We start from the raw sequence: 19308 nt of genomic DNA, 5'->3' as shown, positions 1-19308 counted from the left end.
TTTCCAAGCAACAGCTCTTCTTTATTTTATTGTATACAAAAAGTATGTTTGTTATGACATAATGCATTCTACATAGAACCAAATGTTGACATTCAATGTACCAAAAAAAAAAAAAAGAAAAGAAAAGGTAGATTCAGTAGGTTTTCAAAAAGCCACTCCAAGCTTGAAGGCCAAAGTTTATTTCACGTGTGATAAGTCAGAGCGCCCCCTGCCCTTTTCTCATATATTTCACTTTTTACTTTTTCTTGACAAGGATGAAGGAATGGAATGGATGAGGAGAACAGAGGGGAGGAGAGGAAAGAGGAGCATAAGGGAGCATAAACATCAAAAGAGAGCTACACACAGTGCGCTATTTCTTTAGGGAGGATATACAGCAGAAAATCTCCCGACAGTAATGTTATCATACCGGAATGTGCTTAAGCTGATCCTACAGTATGCAGTAGTTCTGTAGTATGTATAGTCACTGATAAGGACCAATCATCTTTCTTTCTTGTATTGTGCAAAACACGGAACGAGACGACTTCCTGACTAGCGTCATGATATAGCAGCGACGATATGTAGGTAGATGATTACAAAAAACTGGTTTCCATTCAGAAACCAGTATGATTATGTTCCAACAACATGTTTCTCCTTCTTGGGACTGACAAAAAAAAAAAAAAGTGCACCTTCACATCTACACTGTAGATTCAATTCAACAGCACTATTCTAACTCACAAACAGAGCTTGTTATTTTCCTCGTATGTCGTATATGTACAAATTCACAGCAATTCAAACAAAACAACAGAAAATAGAAAGAACGACACAAAGAAAAGAACAAGGCTGCTGCAGTATACTGCGGTTCATAAGCCAGACTCGATAAAGGGAAGAGGAGAGGAAAAAAATACGCCCTTCACATCTCATAAAACTCACACATATCTGCTGTGGGAAATAAAATTTAAAAGATGACGTGCTCAATGTACCACTCTTGTTCTTTCTGTTCAGATACATCATCAAGAAGAACCAGAAAGGAAATAATCTTACTTTGGAATATATGTTAAAAAGTCCCAGGTGACTACAATGCCATTGTGGCCATTACTGCTGATATAATGGTTACTTTTAATATACTATAATGATTTTGTGTCACGTGTAGGATTCTGCACTATATAACAGGTTTTGCATGTGGGGTATTAGCTACATGTGCACCACGGTCGACAAGCAAAATGGTTGATATGCTTTGGTATTACTGTATACAGTTTTTTTTGTATAATCATAAGTATAGTATTAGAAATATAATATATTATAATAATTATGGAATAAAACCAGGACATGATGTGTCGTAAGTGAGAAAAACATTTGTGAGGTGTTATGCAAAGACTATATTCAGCACGTCCTGAAGTATGCTTTTTGTTCCTCTTAAACGAGAGCAAGCTGAACTTGTTGATTTATTAAAGAACAACAGTCGTACCAATACATGTATTTGTAGTTATGTTTAAAACTTTTGGAAATGCGTGCAAAAGTCTGTTATCACTTATGTTATGGCAGCTATAACCGTTGGTCCCTCACTAGCTTTCCTTCCTTTCTACCTTTTTTTTGCCACAGTGCTCTCCGAGCTAATTTCTTCTAAATATTTGAACTACTAGCTTACGAAAGCTAACACTAAAGTCTCCTTTCAGCAATGATACATCACTGTCACCATATACAAAGCATTACCATTTTAGCAATAACAGAATATTTGTGCACTCCTGCATGAACCTGTGTACATATTATCCTATGATTTGTCTTGTAGCTTGCGCCTCTACCTTTTGACCATTCGAACATCCCACAACGCTGTTGTAGTATATTATAAATATAAAAGCATAATAACCTGCTTGAATATACTGTCCCTGCCAACAAAGTTTGCTGAACTAGAAGTTTCTCTACCAAACTTTTAAGCTGTAAATGCAAAAACAGGGCAGCTTTGTACATTTCCGAGATGCAATTAGCGGTTGAGAGAAGTGTTCCCTAAAAGGTAGGACGTTAAAAACAACCCTACTCACCACTGATGCAAACATGTGGAAGAAAAGCATGGCACATTAAAACTAAACGACTAGGAGTCAAACAGAAGGCAAGGAATGAAATGAAAAGGAATGACAGAGGAAAAGAATTGGGTGGCTGGATTAAACTTAACACAGACCTCTAAAGTAGAACACACGAGCACCTCCTAAGACGTCTGAAGGCATCAGTATGGTGTGCATAGGCAGAAAATGAAAACAATCAAAGGGTAAGTAAAAAAAAATAGAAAAGAAAAAAGAAAAAGAAGCGTGAGGACAAAGCATGATTGCAAAATAATCATTCCAGTGTTAAAGAATAGTTCACTGTGGTGTTCTCTGAGCATGACCTCTCTCTCTCTCTCTCTCTCTCTCTCTCTCTTTCACACACACAAAGTAATTAATATTAAGGTGCATAAAGTTGAAAAAAAAGAAATACCTACTTTATGCAAAAATTAGCAATCAATAAAAAAAGAAACTCCACATAGCTTCTAAAGAATATGATGGTGGTGACCATGTACACATTTTCCAGAATTCCCATGGTCTCCAAGTGAGAGTTCCAAGAATCCCTTTCTACTCAATTCAAAAGGCAGGGCTCCAGTCAGGGCAAATAAAAGGTTGCCGAGGCGCCTGTGCACCCTCTATGCAAATCCGTTCGCTGAAATTCTTAAGCTTTCAGCGTAATCAGTGCTTCCATGGTTGAAGTCACAGAGCAGGAAGTAGAAGTAGAAATACAAAATAAGAAAGAACAGAAAAAAAAAAAAACGATAGAGAAGATGCTTCAGATGCTTTGTCAAGCACAGATTAAGTGTCTTTATCATCTCCAGCTTCGCAGATATGATGAGAGAAAGAGTTAGACGCTGCAGCAGCTGCAGGTAGAAAAGAGACATTCGATTCTCAAACGTTCTGACCGATGTACATCAAGTGAACAGGGTTCTCCTTTGAGATTGTGCCCAGAAATAAAGTTTTATTTGAGTCATCCAGGTTTGACCGGAAAGGTCGATAAGAGCATCGTTCATATCGCTATGGCTTGTCCGAGCTCTGAAATGAAGAGGATTCATGGTTTTTAAATCCACAACAAGTTCAGTGTATTCCTGAGAACTAACCTGTTCAGCATTTCAGTGCTGCACACAGAGGCACACAGCCATGGCCGGTATATGTATGTATCTATATGTGTGTGTGTGCGCGTGTGTGTGTGTGTGTGTGTGTGTGTGTGTGTGTGTGTGTGTGTGTGTGTGTGGACCTGGCCGTGGTCTATCCTCTGAGTGGTCTGGGGGGTGGTTTACCAATCTCCACTGAGATGTTGGTGTACAGCGGGTACTTTTTAATAGAGACCAGGCGATATGTCAGCGAGCTGATGCCGTCCTTCCTCATGGTGTTCTTTGTATTCTGAATTTTATTGAACCTGTCAAGAACAAAAAAGCAAGAGATCACATTTTAAGGGGATTCACAAAAGAAATGCGGATTGCTTTAAAAATTTTTCAATCTACTGTTGAGGGTATTCTGAAGAGGCCTCACAAAATGACGTTTAAATAGTACATAGCATGCTTTTTATCAGTACATGAACGCTTTCCTGGTTACCTGTATGTCATCATTAATTGACATAATTAACAGCTTAAGGAAAACCAACAAAACAACATGCAACCATTCCAATGCTAAATAATACATTTACAATGATGAAAATGTCAGATCTATGGCCTAAAACATCAGAAATAAAAATACTGTCATGCTAGGAACAATTACCCTTTACACATTTGTGCACTTTTCTTCAACTTTACCACTCTGAGGAAATTCATCCTGAACATCAAAAAGATCCAATATTCCATTGTTATAACAACCTCAGCCAGTAGATGGCAGAACTGGCAAAGCGATAACAGGGAAGTCATCCCTCCTTTATTCATCCCTTCTTATGCATTTACACATACACTCCAGCAAACTATTGCACACATTAGTGTGGTGCACTGGGAAACACCATATATAGTTCTCAAACCTACATGCTTTCCATTCATGCGAAGACTGAAATAAGCCTCTTTCAACCATGAGTCATTACTCTCCAAATCAAAACGAGTGCAAATTACATTTAAAGGTTTTTTTTTGCAATCCACTGCATTTATAAACCACTGTGACTGTTACTGAAAATGCTTGCACTGAAGACTGCTTCCATACCTATAGCAAAAAAGAGCATGATACGTCTGTTTCTTATTCAGCATATTATTTCACGTATTTATTGTCTCCAACACATTGAATCAACACATTATTTGTCTAAAAGCCACTGCCACACAGTATATTGACTTAATTTGCATATAAAAGATAAAATAATAATTGTGAATTTACTATCTTATAATAGGCTTATGTCTCTTTTAACAGCTGCATTTATTCTGCAATATTCCATGACAGAAAATATAACATGATTTAAGAAAATAAGAAAATTTTTTAGGAAAATAAAAAAATGATGTCACCTGAACAAAAGCTAACAAAGTTGCTAAGAAAAGCGCATTCAAAACGACTTTCTGTCCAGAATTCTTGTGTTTGGATGCACCTCTTTATCAATCACAATTCCAGCAGTTAAGCAAGCAATGCAAAGTTTCGCTTCAAGGAGTCGTCGAAAAGTATCCTGTGCTTGACTTACTGATTCAAACGTTAAATCTAACGGCACTTGTGTAACATCCTCAAGCATCCCCCTGGCCTTGAAGTATAGCAGGCTCTCGAGCTGTGCACAGAGGATATATTCATTTGCCAACCTCTTCTACATTGTCACTTCTACATTGTCAGCTTGAGATGACTGAAGTAATAATACTCACAGAAGGCAGTTATTATTAGGCTAGGCCTGGGTGTCTTTATATAATTTTTCATTTCCATCACTGATACATTCATGCCAGTAATTCAAAAGCTTCCTGGCAGTGGCATAGGAACAAGGCCAACTGTATCCGGGGGGAAAAATTAGAGTGCATTACATAAATTGCACTTAGTTGTGCATATTTGAGTGATTTTTTGCTGCTCTCATAAATTACTTCAGATTTATGCAGCAAGCACATGCCATTTTCATTCGAAATTAAGCAGCTATGTACAGGATCTGCATAGTAATGATGCAATAACTATGCGAAGTACGCAGTGTGTTTTGTAACATAGTATACAAGGTGTCTCTTAGGTCCTGTGACACAAGGTCACATGACATTAAAGTTACAAAGACAGTACACACAGGAAAAGACTTGCCACGAGAAAACAAACTCAATAACCCAAGTGGCAGAGAAATTATGTGGATACAGTTCTTGAACAATATGGAGCTTAGTGCTATTCTTAACTTAATTCTTTGACCTGTCTTAGTTCGTTGGTCTTTAAACCACACTATAATGCCTATAAAACTGTTTCTTGTGTAACCTGGCTTTCAGCTTTATCCGTAATGGTATTGTACCATGTGACACAGCCATAATCACATAACAAAGAGTATAGAGTACAGCCCTGCATACACCATGTCGAACAAATATTCCTTTACTACAGCAGCTAGATAGACTCTGGGAACCTATTCAACCACACATTTCTTACATTTTTACCTTTGTTTCTTATAACCAAAATGTCAAATGCATCAGTATCCAAAAATAGAAATAGAATGATTTCTTTACTGATGAATAAAACAAAAAGTAATGGTCCTAGAACAGCCCCCTGTGGACATTAGTAATGATTTGAAATGACTGTATTTTACCTGCTTCCCCAATCAATGCTCAAATGTCAAATGCTCCAAAAATTTGCTTTGTATAGCTATCCGCCTACTTTGTGCTGAACAAAAGAACAAAAAAGAAGTGCAGCTTGTGACTAACAAACATCAACATATGAAGTCCTTCCGTCTGAAGCCTCACATATAGAAAAAAAAAATTGACAATCTATAATTTTGACATGTATATATGAGTGCTGAAATTAGAGACTCCTTCCATGAATGTCATCATATTAATGTATACATTTTAGTCTCTGTTAAATAACAACACATAATGAATGGTTGTATTGTAGCTAGTATTGAGTAGTATTTACCTGTGGATTTGCATTTTGCAACAGAATTGATGTGACAATATAAAAATTTCACAATATAATCCTGTGATTATTTCTGCATAACAGAAAAGGCCATGCTATACAAAACTAACAATCCCATTATACACACCACCAACCCCATTATATCTTATTTATAATACCTTACTAATGGCATATGCAGAATTTATTCATTTTTAGATCTGACTAATGTAACCATGTGTCATAGAAGATAGAGCCGTGGACAAATGTGTAATACTTGTTGGTATAAATACAGTGGAACCCGGTTATGTCGATGTCCTAGGGGGTCGCCAAAAAGCATCGAGGTAACCGATGATCGAGAAAAACGAAAATCAAAATGGCGGCAATATATTAACGTGCTTGAAATTTCTTTATGTACATGATGTGCGTTAATAAATGAGAATGTGCATGCACGTGTTTTTGAAGGTTTTTTTTACACAACAGCGTTGCCGCAATTTGTTTGATGAAGGCATGCTATAAAAATACATACAGTACATGTTTATCTGTCAGGAATCCACCTGCCACGCCCCCTTCGGCTCCCTTCGGCGTGTCAGGTGCTTTCTCGGCCGCTTTCTCTGAAGCTCCCGGCTTCAATCGCGCACATATGGTGCTCGTTTATCATCATCACCAGCTCCTATTTAAACTTCCACACTCTCACTGTCCGTTATTGTTGGTATATGTTGGTTCACGGCGGTCTTTGTTATCGCTCATGCGTATCCCGGTACGTGCCTTCCCACCGGCACTCTCTCAACGGCTGCGCTTTTCTTCCCAAAGCCGCGCCGCGCCCCTACTAACACTACGAACACTAGCACTAACTAACAGCAGAGATTCACCAGTATACAATACAACACCTGTAGCAGCTGTAAGGCTTGATTTTTCCGCCACTTCCGCGAGTTCTTCTGCGGCTGCACCGAGATAACCGACGTTAAATGGCAAATTTTTTCCCCCCTTGTGCTCAAGATATTAGGGGGTCGGCGACATAACCGATAAAAAATGCTTAAACAAAGCGAGAATTTGGCGGTTCCACTTCAAAAACGTCGACTTAATAGGGTTGTCGAGGTAACCGAGGTCGAGATAAGCGGATTCCACTGTATTTGGATTCTAGTAACATTTTAAACTACATTGTTTTCTTTACTTGCCATTGTGTTCTTTACTTAAAAATTGCTAAAATGCATACTGACAAGTCACAATTCTAATGGGAGAATGTGCTTTAGACAGATGAAACTTTGGAGCTTTTAGGCAAGGCACATTAGCTGTATGTTCACAGACAAAACAATGAAGCCCCTAAAGAAAACAACACAATACTGTGAAACATGAAGGCTTGATTATGTTTTGAAATGGTTTTGTTATGTCTGGCATTGGAATCCTTGAATCTGTGCCATTCTGGAAAGAAACTTTCCATCTCAAGCTCCATCTTAGTCCATCGCATTGGTCCTCCAAACAGGATAATGACTCAAAGCATGTAGTTTCTATGAGACATGGTCTGAATCCTATTGAACTTCAATGAAAAGAGTTCAAACATGCAGTGTGAAGATGACAATGCTGAAATCGACAAAATAGCTATACTACCCATCAGCAACTGAACATAGCATGGCCTGTCTCACGTTAATGAGCACTCACACCTGTTCTGCATGGTCAATAATTATCTCTATGTAATTTCTGTTTTTTTGTATGTCTCACTGTCAAGCTTCTGGTCACGTAACTAAAGCGAAGGTGGATACAAACAACCAAATCTACAAAACCCTATGAAAGCCAACAACATAAACATGGATACTAAGCAAAAGTAGATAAAGACTAAGAATGAATCTGAGATACACAAAAAAACACATGAACATAGAAAAAAAAAGCGGTCAGACGAAACGACACATTGATTCACCCACACTGAAAAAATTGAATGTGTGCCAATTGGGTGCAACAAGGAACATGCATAAGTGATTAGTAACAAGTGATAGTTATGTGATATAAATTCAAAAACATGTAGACTTATGGTATAAAAGAAATAAAGTGCTAAATATCAGGCAAATACTAGTTTTTTTCCTGCTTTTGTGCAAGACATTAAGCACATAAAGTAACTTTTCATGTGAGGTTAAAATACATGTCACATCAAGCACAACAACACAGCTAGCATGGGAGCTGTAGCTATCATAATGATCACCACTAAAAAATACTAAATGACTACTGAACACCTGGACATGATATCAATAAAACAAAATATCACACATTTATAATAAGGTTTAAATAAAGTGTTACTAAAATCTTCATTTAAGTTTACCAAGGTGGGGTTTTTTTTATCAAGTCCTTGTCCTTTTTTCTTTTCTTTTTTCTTGCAGAGACAGCAATTTAGTACATTTACACCCTTATGAACAATACCTTGAGGACATAGGATTATGGTGATGACATATGTAGCACAGAGTATGATTATTGTTTTATCCAGGCAAAACACTTTATAAAGATATATGGCAGCAATGGTATTTTGACAGTCCTGGAGGCAAAACATGCAAAATGTTCTAGTACACTTTGCAGCAAAATACATTTCAGCATGTTTCATTTGTCTAAATGTATATTCTAATGCAGGGGTCACCTGCATTTTTTAAACTGAGAGCTACTTCTTGGGTACTGATTAATGTGAAGGGCTACCAGTTTGATACACACTTCTGAAATAACAAATTTGATCAATTTACCTTTAATTATATGTTATTATTAATAATTAATAATATTCATCTATATCTAGTCATCTATATTTTGATATTGTCATTTTTAAATTCACACTAATGCAAGTGTGATTTTGTCAGGGAACCACCAGCCACGCCTCCCTCCAAGGCTCTAACTCTCACTCAACCTCTCACCTACACCTGTTCCCCATTACCTTTAAAAGGTCCCGATTCCACCCCACTCACAGTCGGATCTACTTGTTGCCATGAGAGATCTACCGGACTTCTATGCTCCTTCTTCCGCTTCGGAGGAAGAGCTCGATAGGTTTTCCTTTAACGGTTCACATTGGCGATCATCCCTGGACTACCCGCATTACGGATTCTACCTGCTTTACGGATTATACCAGCTCTCTGGTTCGTACTTCTCCTTTAGCCTCTGCCTTGTATATGTTCAGACTAAATAAAGGCAAGGTGTTTAACCATACTCCGGTTTCTGACTCTTGGTCTATCTGTGACAGATTTAAAAAAGAATAGCAAAAAAAATAATTTGCGACACTTATCAGTGAGCTGCATCTATGGTGAGCTATTTTAGAAAAGGCCCACGGGGGCGACTCGTGGTCCTTGCGTGTCACCATGTTGGTGACCCCTGTTCTAATGTAAGGTCTAGGAGCCACTCAATTTTGTAATTTGCAGTGATTATCACGAAAAGTTAAATAATCACTTACATTTTTAAACATTTCATTGCACAAACATTATTCAAATTTCACGACTCTTCCACCACACAATGTAAACCCTAACAGTAAGCTTTGGTTGCTTCAATATTTTCAAGTAAGTCTGATATTATTTATACTGAATCTTGTATTTTGAGACCCTCCTAAGACAAGAAGCAATAACAACACTAAGGGAAAAGTGAGAGCCTGATTGGTAAACAAACTGTCATGCGTGGCAGATCCCTGAAACCAGGTTATTATCCAGCCTTTTGTGTGGGAGAGCCAAAAACCAACTGAAAATACTTCTTTAAGAAATTGAGTGTACTCTATTGTTTTTAGTTGAAATGACAATAAAAGCCACTTGACTTAAAATTAAATAAATTGGAATGCCATACTCATATTCTTAGGAATAACGAAAATAAAAACAAATATCACGATACAATACATGCCACATGATACAAAAATGTGCTAATTCCTTACACTATACCTCCAGTTCTCTTTGTAGCACAGACAAACTTTGCTGCCCATAGCACCCCAATCATATGCTCTTACATCAGAAAACCGCAGATAAGGCAGCTGCAATGCTTATTTTTTAGGTGAAAGATGGACAGGATGTAGTCTCTGAGCCTTCTTTTGATTGCAAAACAATTGATTATGAATGATAATATAGTGCAGTTCTGAGATTTGAAAATTGGGGAACCAAGTATTGTGATGTGGCCAGTAAAAAGCTTCAAATAAGGCTCATTTCCTTTACCTGAAAATAAACATTTCATACAATTTTTTTGTACTACTATAATAAAATGGAAGGTATTAACACATTTAGGAAAATACATCAATATATATATATACACCCAACACAATATATTGTGCAACCACACAAACATTACTTACATGTGTACCAGCTGACCTGTAGTACTTGGCTACATCAGAATACTCAGTATATTAAGAACACTGTATGTAGCTGGCTAATGTTGGTGTTATCTGATGATAGCTATAAGATTTGTAATAACTTTGTACTCAAAGACTTGAGTTCTTAACACTTCAGTCCTGAACACTATGTCCTAGTTTTTTTATTTCATTTTTAGTGCTAGAAAAGTTCAAACCAAAGGACATTTTCTTGAATATTTTCTTCCTAAATGATCATGAACATTTCATATAGAAGCTGAATCACCAGGGTGCACTTTTAAACAAGTCCTCATAAAGCCTGGCATGATTTATTCCCTGCTATCAGCTTTCATCTCATCAGACAAGCTACAAAGCCTATTAGAGCCATGGCCAAAGCTGACGATTTATGTCCTCAGGTGGAGCGGCTTCATCGTCTATAAGAGGGCTCAAGCTAAACCGGAGTTAATATTCAGGAGGCAGCGATGTTAACTAATCAGTGCAATGTTGATAAATAGCATGCTGTCTACCTCGGGCAAGAGCGGTGTCTCATTACTGAGACTGCAACTCTTTTGCTGGAGTGACCAAAACAAAGGCAGCGATGGCAGTGATCGAGTGGTAAAAGAGGGCAAACATTCATCAGCAGGTAAACATGCTTGGAGAACCCAATCTCTCTTTGCCTCTCTGGATTTTATCTAAGGACAAGTCACTGTTATCCTTACCCATGACTGCACATTCACAGTAAAAGTCTTCTGAGTTCACTCACTTTATGCTAACTCGTTTATTTACAGGTGAACAGAATTAGGTTGCTATTAAGTGCTTTAGAAAAGGGATTTGTGCTTAAAGCAAATACAAATTACAAAATATAAATTGTGCTTTTTTTCATACAAGATTAGCCTCCGAATTAATCCACGTTTAAGGTATGATGCAGCGCTCTTATACACGAGACAACCAGCCCTAATCAGGCAAAGGCTCTTAACTAAATCAAACTGCAGGTCTAAACATAGGAAGTCAGACATAAAAAGGACCAACGTGAGCTAATCAAAAAGACAGGCATCCCTTAATCCTTTTATATAAAACTAAAGCTCTTATAGTGCAGAATAAGACATTTTAAAATGTGCTAATAAAGGGTGTTTTGCATTTGTCTTCTACAATGCTGACTAATTCTTATCTGCACATTGTAGTTGCTCCAAAGCAACTCCAAATGGCAAAACTCCTGGCGCAAGTACATAAACATCAAAACACCATCAGGTGTAACACCATTAGGACTCGCAGTGTGTGCAATCATGTGATGGACAAAAATGACACATTCTGAGTACATGAGTCAAGACGAAGTAACGTGTTAATGTTAGATGTATACATGGTTAAAATACTAAATTCACTTTGTTTTTGGAATAATACACCAAAAAGACTTGTATAGTATTTTTTTTGTTATGTTTAACACATTAACACAGCAGTGTGTAAGATTTATTTTTAAATGACATTCTGAATTGGTGGATTGATGATGATTTTTTAATGGATTTGTTCATATTTTCACTATGGTTAACTGTTTTCTATGATACGAGATGATGACATTAATGTGGATGGTATCCATTAGAATCCATGAACATGGCTTTTGTACTGCAGTTAATACAAGCATTACTACAATGGGTTTGAATAACACATGCCATAATTAGATTCAAATTATACAAATCGAACTTAATTAAATTGAATAGTAGTAAAAACACTTTCTTTCGGCTTCTCCCATCAGGGGTCGCCACAGCGGATCATCCGCATGTTTGATTTGGCACGTTTTTACGCTGGATGCCCTTCCTAACGCAACCCATTTATCCGGGCTTGGGACCGGCACTAAGAGTGGCTGTGGTTGGTTCCCTGACCGGGGATCGAACCCGGGCCGCAGCGGTGAGAGCGCCGCATCCTAACCACTAGACCACCAGGGACCCTAATTAAATTAAATAGTAGTAGTAGTCATTAAAGTAGTAGCAGTAAATGTTTTCATAGTTGTATCTGTACTAGTAGTTGTAATAATAGTATTAGCTGTTGCAGTAGTCACTGTTGCAATAGTAGTTGTTATTGTAGTATTAGTCAAAATAATAGTAGATATTTTTGTAGCAGTACCTGCATGAATATTTGTTGTAGTTGTTATTATTATAGCAATAGTTGTTGTAGTAGTAATTACAGTAATGATAGTATTAAATAGATGTTGCTTTTGTTGTAATTGCTGTAGTCGTGATATTTGTAGACGTAGCAGTAGTTATTGTAGTAGTTGTTGTAATAGTAATTTAGTTGTTGTAGAATTTGCTCTAGTGTTAGTACAATAGTTGTTGTAGTAGTTGTAGGAGTATTTGCTTTAATAGTTTTGTAATAGTTTTCCATTTGAAATGACAATTTTAGGTGTGTTATGCCTGGTCGGTGTGTCCATATATAAACCAGGCATAACTTTAGGGCCAAACAAAAAACTTTTTCTGCACATTATATTACGGTGTATTTTGATACATGCTATTATAAAGTGCTCATAAATTTAACAATGCTCAAACTCTAACCTTAAAAGTAAATTTAGAAGTGGTGAATGTGACATCAATCTGCATTTTTCCATCTGCTGAGAACAACAGAATGATGAAGCTGTATAATTGACCATGCGAAGTGGGAGCACTAGGAAAATTACACCAAATGATGAGCAATTTCAATTGACTATTACCTCTCAATAGATGATTGTGCTCATTTGTATGGTGGGGTTTGTCTCACGCAGCACTTAATAGCCTCACACTGAGCTTATTCCACTTGTCTTGGGAATATGAAAGCAGCTGCAATTACAATGTGCTTTGACACTCACAAAAGAGTGAGTTACCATTGGGGCTGAATGAATAATACTGATTATTAATAAGGCCTGTAATGCTGCATCACCCTGCTCGACACATCCTGTTAACCATTTTATTGTACATTCCTAAAGAGGAATGGGTCAAAGGTTACTAAGAACACAAAGGCTTATTGTTTGTGTGTATGGATGGGTAATGGTGGCAGCGGTGTATATGGAGCATCATGGAGCCCAAACAAATGTGAAAGCAGAACCGGTGGCTCGAGTTCATTAGTGTCAGTGCACATGCAAAATTAGCATGCAGCTAATGGAGTGGATGGTGCTCATTATTTCCATTAACTCATTTGGATAAAAAGGAAGCAAGAGAATGGCTTAATAGATATTATTAGTTTGGTGATTCGGATTAACATATTGTTCATTGCAGCTGTTCGGCAAAAAAAAAAAAAAAAAAAAAAAAAAAACAATCTTTTTATAATGTTTAGTTATAGTAGAAGAGTAAGAAAGTAGAAGGATAGTCGAGAAGATGGATGCGACAAGAATGAAAAATAAAGAGAAAGAGCATGAGTGTCAGCAGTGAATTTTTGGAGTGGAGAAAAGCCCATTGCCAACTTTTAATGGCTGCCCCACACTTTCGTCTTGCTTTCTTAGCCACAGCTCCATCTAAGGATTGATAAGGGCCGAGCAAACCTTTGACTGCCCGTGGCAGCCGCTGGAATTGTTTTGCAATTTGCTGCTCTACGGCGCATTCTCTTTCCCTGAGAACAATCCATCTCTGCAACACAACATTCAACCTCAGAGCTATTGATTTGCCTTTTTTTTTTTGTATTCATCAATATCCATTCATACGCAGACTATTCAGGTACAGAATGCACTTAGCTCAGCATAAACATGCACAATCAAGTGTCTGACTGCGGGTTGGACATATGTGAATTTAATCTAAGGCTGCAACCAATGATTATTTTGATTATTACTACTATTATTAATTTTTTTTTATTATTATTAACCGATTAATCGGATTAAATCAAACTAAAATATTTATTTGCTTATTATAACTATATAATTATAGTTATATAAATAAAATATACTTATTATAAATTATACATAATTAAAATATAAAAAACCTAAATCTGGGTATTTTTATGTGTAAAAGTGTACTTAAAAAATTGCAACAGCGAAATATTGAAAATAACTATCTTTAATTTTGACATTTTATAAAGCTTATAGTGGCTGCTTGTTGAGGAGTGCATGGGGGATTTCTCCTTAGACAAATTTCCTCATGCTGGATTGTTTCTTTCTGTAAAACAGAACAAAACAAAATTTGAGTATACAAGGTGAAGCAATTTCTGTAAATAAACATTTGTATTGTGTAAAAAAAGGCAGATGGCAAGTTGACAACCATGCAAAAAAATAATATATATATGAAATATAATACAACATTGTTGTAACATTTCTAGGTAAAAAGATTAGACAATTTTTTCAGTTAAGATAGAAGCATCTAGAATATATAATGAATAAAATTTTGCATAATAATTAAACGATATATGCATAAATTTAACAAAGTAAAGTAAAGTAAAGTTGCAGTAAATCACATTTAAAGTTGTAGTAGATAAAATTTAGCAAACAGTTCACACAATAGCACTTCATTAAACTGTACAATTTCCACATGATGAATATACAGTTTTTGCTTACCGTACTAGTGTTTCGACTTCATCTGTGACTTGGGACGTACACGTTTTCCTACTGCCAGTTGACCCTGTACTCTCCACTCTATTATCTTGCCATCACGCTAACCTGTAACTTGAGCGGCCCAACTAATCGATAACAGCATTTGTTGACAGCGAATTTCATTATCGATTATTAGCGATTTTATCGATTAGTTGTTGCAGCCCTAATTTATTCACAATGCAAGGTTAACACTTCTCAACTACTGTAGCACATTGTACAGGTTCAAAACAAAATGAAAACAGTGTTGAAGTGGCCACTATGTTATTGTTACCAATGCAAAAGAGTTTAATGCTGCATAAAATTACAGTAATCCTTCTCTCTTTATCATATTCAGGCTCTCGTATTTAGCGAGTATTGACATTTTTGTCGTTAAATCAGAAAACCAACAAATTAATAAATAGTTACATAGCTAAAAAAAAAATATCTAAAAGAATACTATTATTAACATTTTTTAACATTGAAAAAACTTTTGAAATATATTTTGTTAGATTATCTTAATATTATTGTCTCTCTCTCACTCATTCATTTGATTTGATCTGTAATGAGAAAACTACCTATCTATAAAATATGACAGACAGACAGAGACAAACACAGACAAACACAGACAGACAGACAGACAGACAGACAGACAGACAGACAGACAGACAGACAGACAGCTAGATAGATAGATAGATAGATAGATAGATAGATAGATAGATAGATAGATAGATAGATAGATAGATAGATAGATAGATAGATAGATCGATCGATCGATCGGTCTCCCTTTTTGTTTGAATGTTGAAGTTAGGGGACAGTGATGTGTTATTTTAGATTAGTTAAATTCCATCTTAAAAATAATCCACAACAAAGCTTCGCTTACAAGTAAATTTATTTATTTTAAAACCACTAATCTCTTCACTCAGGAGTGCAGCCATGTTTGTTGCCAGACGCTGCATTCTGCATCGAGCTCATTACACAAAGAAGCACCTTTAAGTCTACAGGCACTGTTTAAGCTTCTGCAAAGGGAATTAAACATGCTCCTTGGATACAGCACAGTGAAACTACTGCCATTCTTCACATAAAACGACTGTAAAATGCTAAATGTATATGTCCTGCTTTGGGACATTTCGGATCTATATATTAGAAATGAAAGAATGGGAGTGAATAGGATGGATCCACATGGAGCCGGTGTTAAGTGAGGATGCCATTAGGCAGTGTGTGTGTTAATTCTGTGGCATGTTAGAAGGACAGAGCTCACCTCTGGGGATTGGGCTCGTTGTGCTTGTCCCTTTCGTGCTTGATCATCCTGTAGCGGCCGATCCTCACATCTGGCCGAGACACCTTCATCCCGTTCAGTGTAATCCTAGGAGAGAAAATTATGAAGTGAAATATTAGATACAGTGGTCCCCCGGAACTCGTGGGGGTTCTTAAAACGTAAATCAATTCAGAAAATCCGCATATTTTTAACGCATCCCCGCAGCCACTATGGTACCTTAGTGAATTCATTAATAAGTTGGTTCCTTTTTGCAGACTCGACAGAAAAGGCGAAGTAATGGAAATAAATGCTTTATCACTTAAAATGAATGATACAATAGTGTTTTTACTGTATTGTATGAAATTTGTTAACAAAAACAGTTTAAAATGTTATTCCCGCTGCAGATTCCCGCAAATTTTAAGATAATCCGCAACTTGCTGTTAGTTTTCTAAATGAGAATCCGCAAATTTTCCGAGTCCCCGAGTTCCGAACCACAAATTATCGGGGGTTGACTGTATATATTTTTTTTTTTTTAAAAGCAAGACAAATCATCACATTTCTCCCAGTTAAAAGAAGGCACAAGGTACATCCCTCACTTCAACATTTGTTGTTGCTCTTAAGACATTACGTGCCCTACCATAATATTTTTCTAGACTATAAGGTCTGACCTTAATAATCCTATGTGTTTTTTGAACATCCCATTCCACATTTATTTCCCATTTGCTTTTGTAATAACATCCACTCTTCTTGGAAGATGCTCCACTAAATTATGGAATGTGCTTTTGGCAGTTTGTGTCACATATATTTGAAAAAGAAAGGAGTCCCAATACTTTTGTTCATACAGTGATTATGTAATCCAATGTTGAACAGCTATTTAAAAGAAGTGCATATGAAACTACAAACCGATTTTTTTTCATATAATATTAAAAGCTTTTTATTTTACATTTCAAATCTGAAGGTTTATTAGCTCTTATCTTATAAGTGTTGTTGATATCACTATTATTCTATGTCAATGCTTTTATTAATTGTCAAACTAAAACCTCATTCAAATCTTATTTACCTTGCACACACACCCACACACACCCACACACACACACGGTAAACAGAACCAAATATGGAGAAAAAAAAAAGAATCAGAACATGCCATATGGTCATCATGTCCACTTTTGGAGTTCTTCTGCCAAGATGGAGATCGGTCCTGTTTTTTTTAATTACAGAAAGCACAGAGTCAGCAGAAACTGCTTAAATGATGCTCTCTCAGCCTGGCTTCTCTCCAGGAATCACACTGCTTTTCATACAGTGTTTATTTGTACAGAAAACCAGAGGGTAGCAATAAGGATCCATTTCCAGAAAGTATTGTCTAACCCAACAAAACAACGGTTCATATTATATTCACAGAATAGATTGTTAATAATCACTGACTACTGACTGTAGTGTGCTTCAATAACAATAGTAAGTGTAATGAAGCTGTAATAAAGTACATTTTTCCTATTAAACAAGACCTTTTTTTTTAACAAATGCTAGTGAAAACAAATGATAGCACAACTAGCTGATTATGATTAATGTTATTGTAAAAATGTGGCACAGGATTTAAGGTGTGAAGAGATATTGTGAAGATGTGTAAATATATTTTCGTATTTTTCTAATTTGATGATGTTATTATTGGCCATTAATGTTAAGCTGTCTAAGAAATGCTCAAGGAAAAAATGCTGAATGCATTTCATACAGCGAGGACAACATGCCACTCCTGTGATGCATGAGGCACAACAAGTTAGTCAATGAATTGAGGAAGCTCCAGAAACACACTGCTGATTAACAACTTATGTCTGAACATGCCATGTGTCTCTCAAAACTGTCATGACTTTAGCTATAATTATTTTCTATTTATAATTATTATACTTTAGGTAGCATCCTATGAATCAATAATGAACTCATTTTGAATTGTTACAGGTAATCTTGGTAAAGCTGGAGGTTTTGTAGTTTTATAATGTTAGTTCTGACTGAAATAAATCAATGACACTCTAAAACCCCATACAAAGAGTAATGACAGAGTCACTGGCTCAGTCATGTTAAAAAAGTGCTAGTCTAATTAAATTATCAGACAGACAGACAGACAGACAGACAAGCAGACAGACATACAGCTAGGACAGACAGACAAACAAGAAAGGTGGAAGGATACAATTTGTGGTTTGTAAAACAGAGAAAATATTAATCTATTTGTTTATTTTATTATCTATCTGTCTCTTTTCTGAAGGCTGGAGTTGATACATTGTGTTATTTTAGAGTAACTAAAATCCATCTTAAAAATAATCCACATTAAAGCTTAAAAGTACAATTTATTATTAAAACCAATAGATAGACAGACAGACAGACAGACAGACAGACAGACAGACAGACAGACAGACAGACAGACAGACAGACAGACAGACAGACAGACAGATAGATAGATAGATAGATAGATAGATAGATAGATAGATAGATAGATAGATAGATAAATAGATAGATAGATGCTTTTGTTGAGAAATATGTTTTTAGAAAACCTATGTTTAAAAAACGTGTTTCTTTATTATAGCGGGTTCTAAGCAAAAAAAAAATTTTTGCAAAGATTTCTGTGTGTACATTCTGTAGACATCTCTAATGCTTTCAGCATTCAGAACTGTGAAATCTTTTTTTTTCCATATTCCAAGAATCATTTTCCACTTGATGACTCATGTATTTATGTATACCACAAAAGGAGAATCACTTCTTTCTGTGGAGTAAAAAAAAAAAAAAAAAAGATTACATAAGAACAGATTTTCTTTTGTGTCAATCTCATTCTCGGACTTTTATAATTAAGAGCATCTAAGGAATAAAACACGGAAAGGCATGGTGTTATAGGACTTTAATCCACAATGGGGTAATCGGATATGACTGCTTTTATCCTTCGGAGATTAGTTTTATTGATGATTAAAAAAATGTGACATTATACTCTTTGTCTATCTTTCTTTTTTCTTTTTTTTTTTACATTCAATATTGTTGAATGCATATTAAACAAGTTCACTGTAACCCCAAACTTCTCTTTGGGGTAAAAAAAAAAAAACTGTTTAAAAAAATGTGTGCATCAACTTGAACATGCTTTTTTACAGTACATTAAATGTAACTACAAAAGAATAAAATGAATGATGTGTCGGCTGGCAAACATATTATACCCGTTTACAGAAGACGTTTGCTCCATTAAAAGTGTATTTGTACACATTTTCCAATCTTC

General features: G+C 36.1%; 1 protein-coding gene across 1 annotated transcript in view; it reads right to left on the bottom strand.

The window, feature by feature from the left end:
• The window catches only part of b4galt2 (UDP-Gal:betaGlcNAc beta 1,4- galactosyltransferase, polypeptide 2), a 153836-nt gene continuing 134528 nt past the window's right edge, over positions 1 to 19308 (bottom strand). The window contains exons 6-7 of the mRNA XM_046852555.1: positions 16065 to 16169; positions 1 to 3411 (exon numbers count right to left, since the gene is read on the bottom strand). Of these exons, the coding sequence (XP_046708511.1) occupies positions 3261 to 3411; positions 16065 to 16169 (256 nt within the window). The 3' untranslated portion in view covers positions 1 to 3260. The remainder of the gene's footprint in view (positions 3412 to 16064; positions 16170 to 19308) is intronic.

The sequence above is a fragment of the Silurus meridionalis genome, chromosome 6, assembly GCF_014805685.1.
Source record: "Silurus meridionalis isolate SWU-2019-XX chromosome 6, ASM1480568v1, whole genome shotgun sequence".
Lineage (NCBI taxonomy): Eukaryota > Metazoa > Chordata > Actinopteri > Siluriformes > Siluridae > Silurus > Silurus meridionalis.
This window is presented reverse-complemented; position numbering and strand designations above follow the sequence as displayed.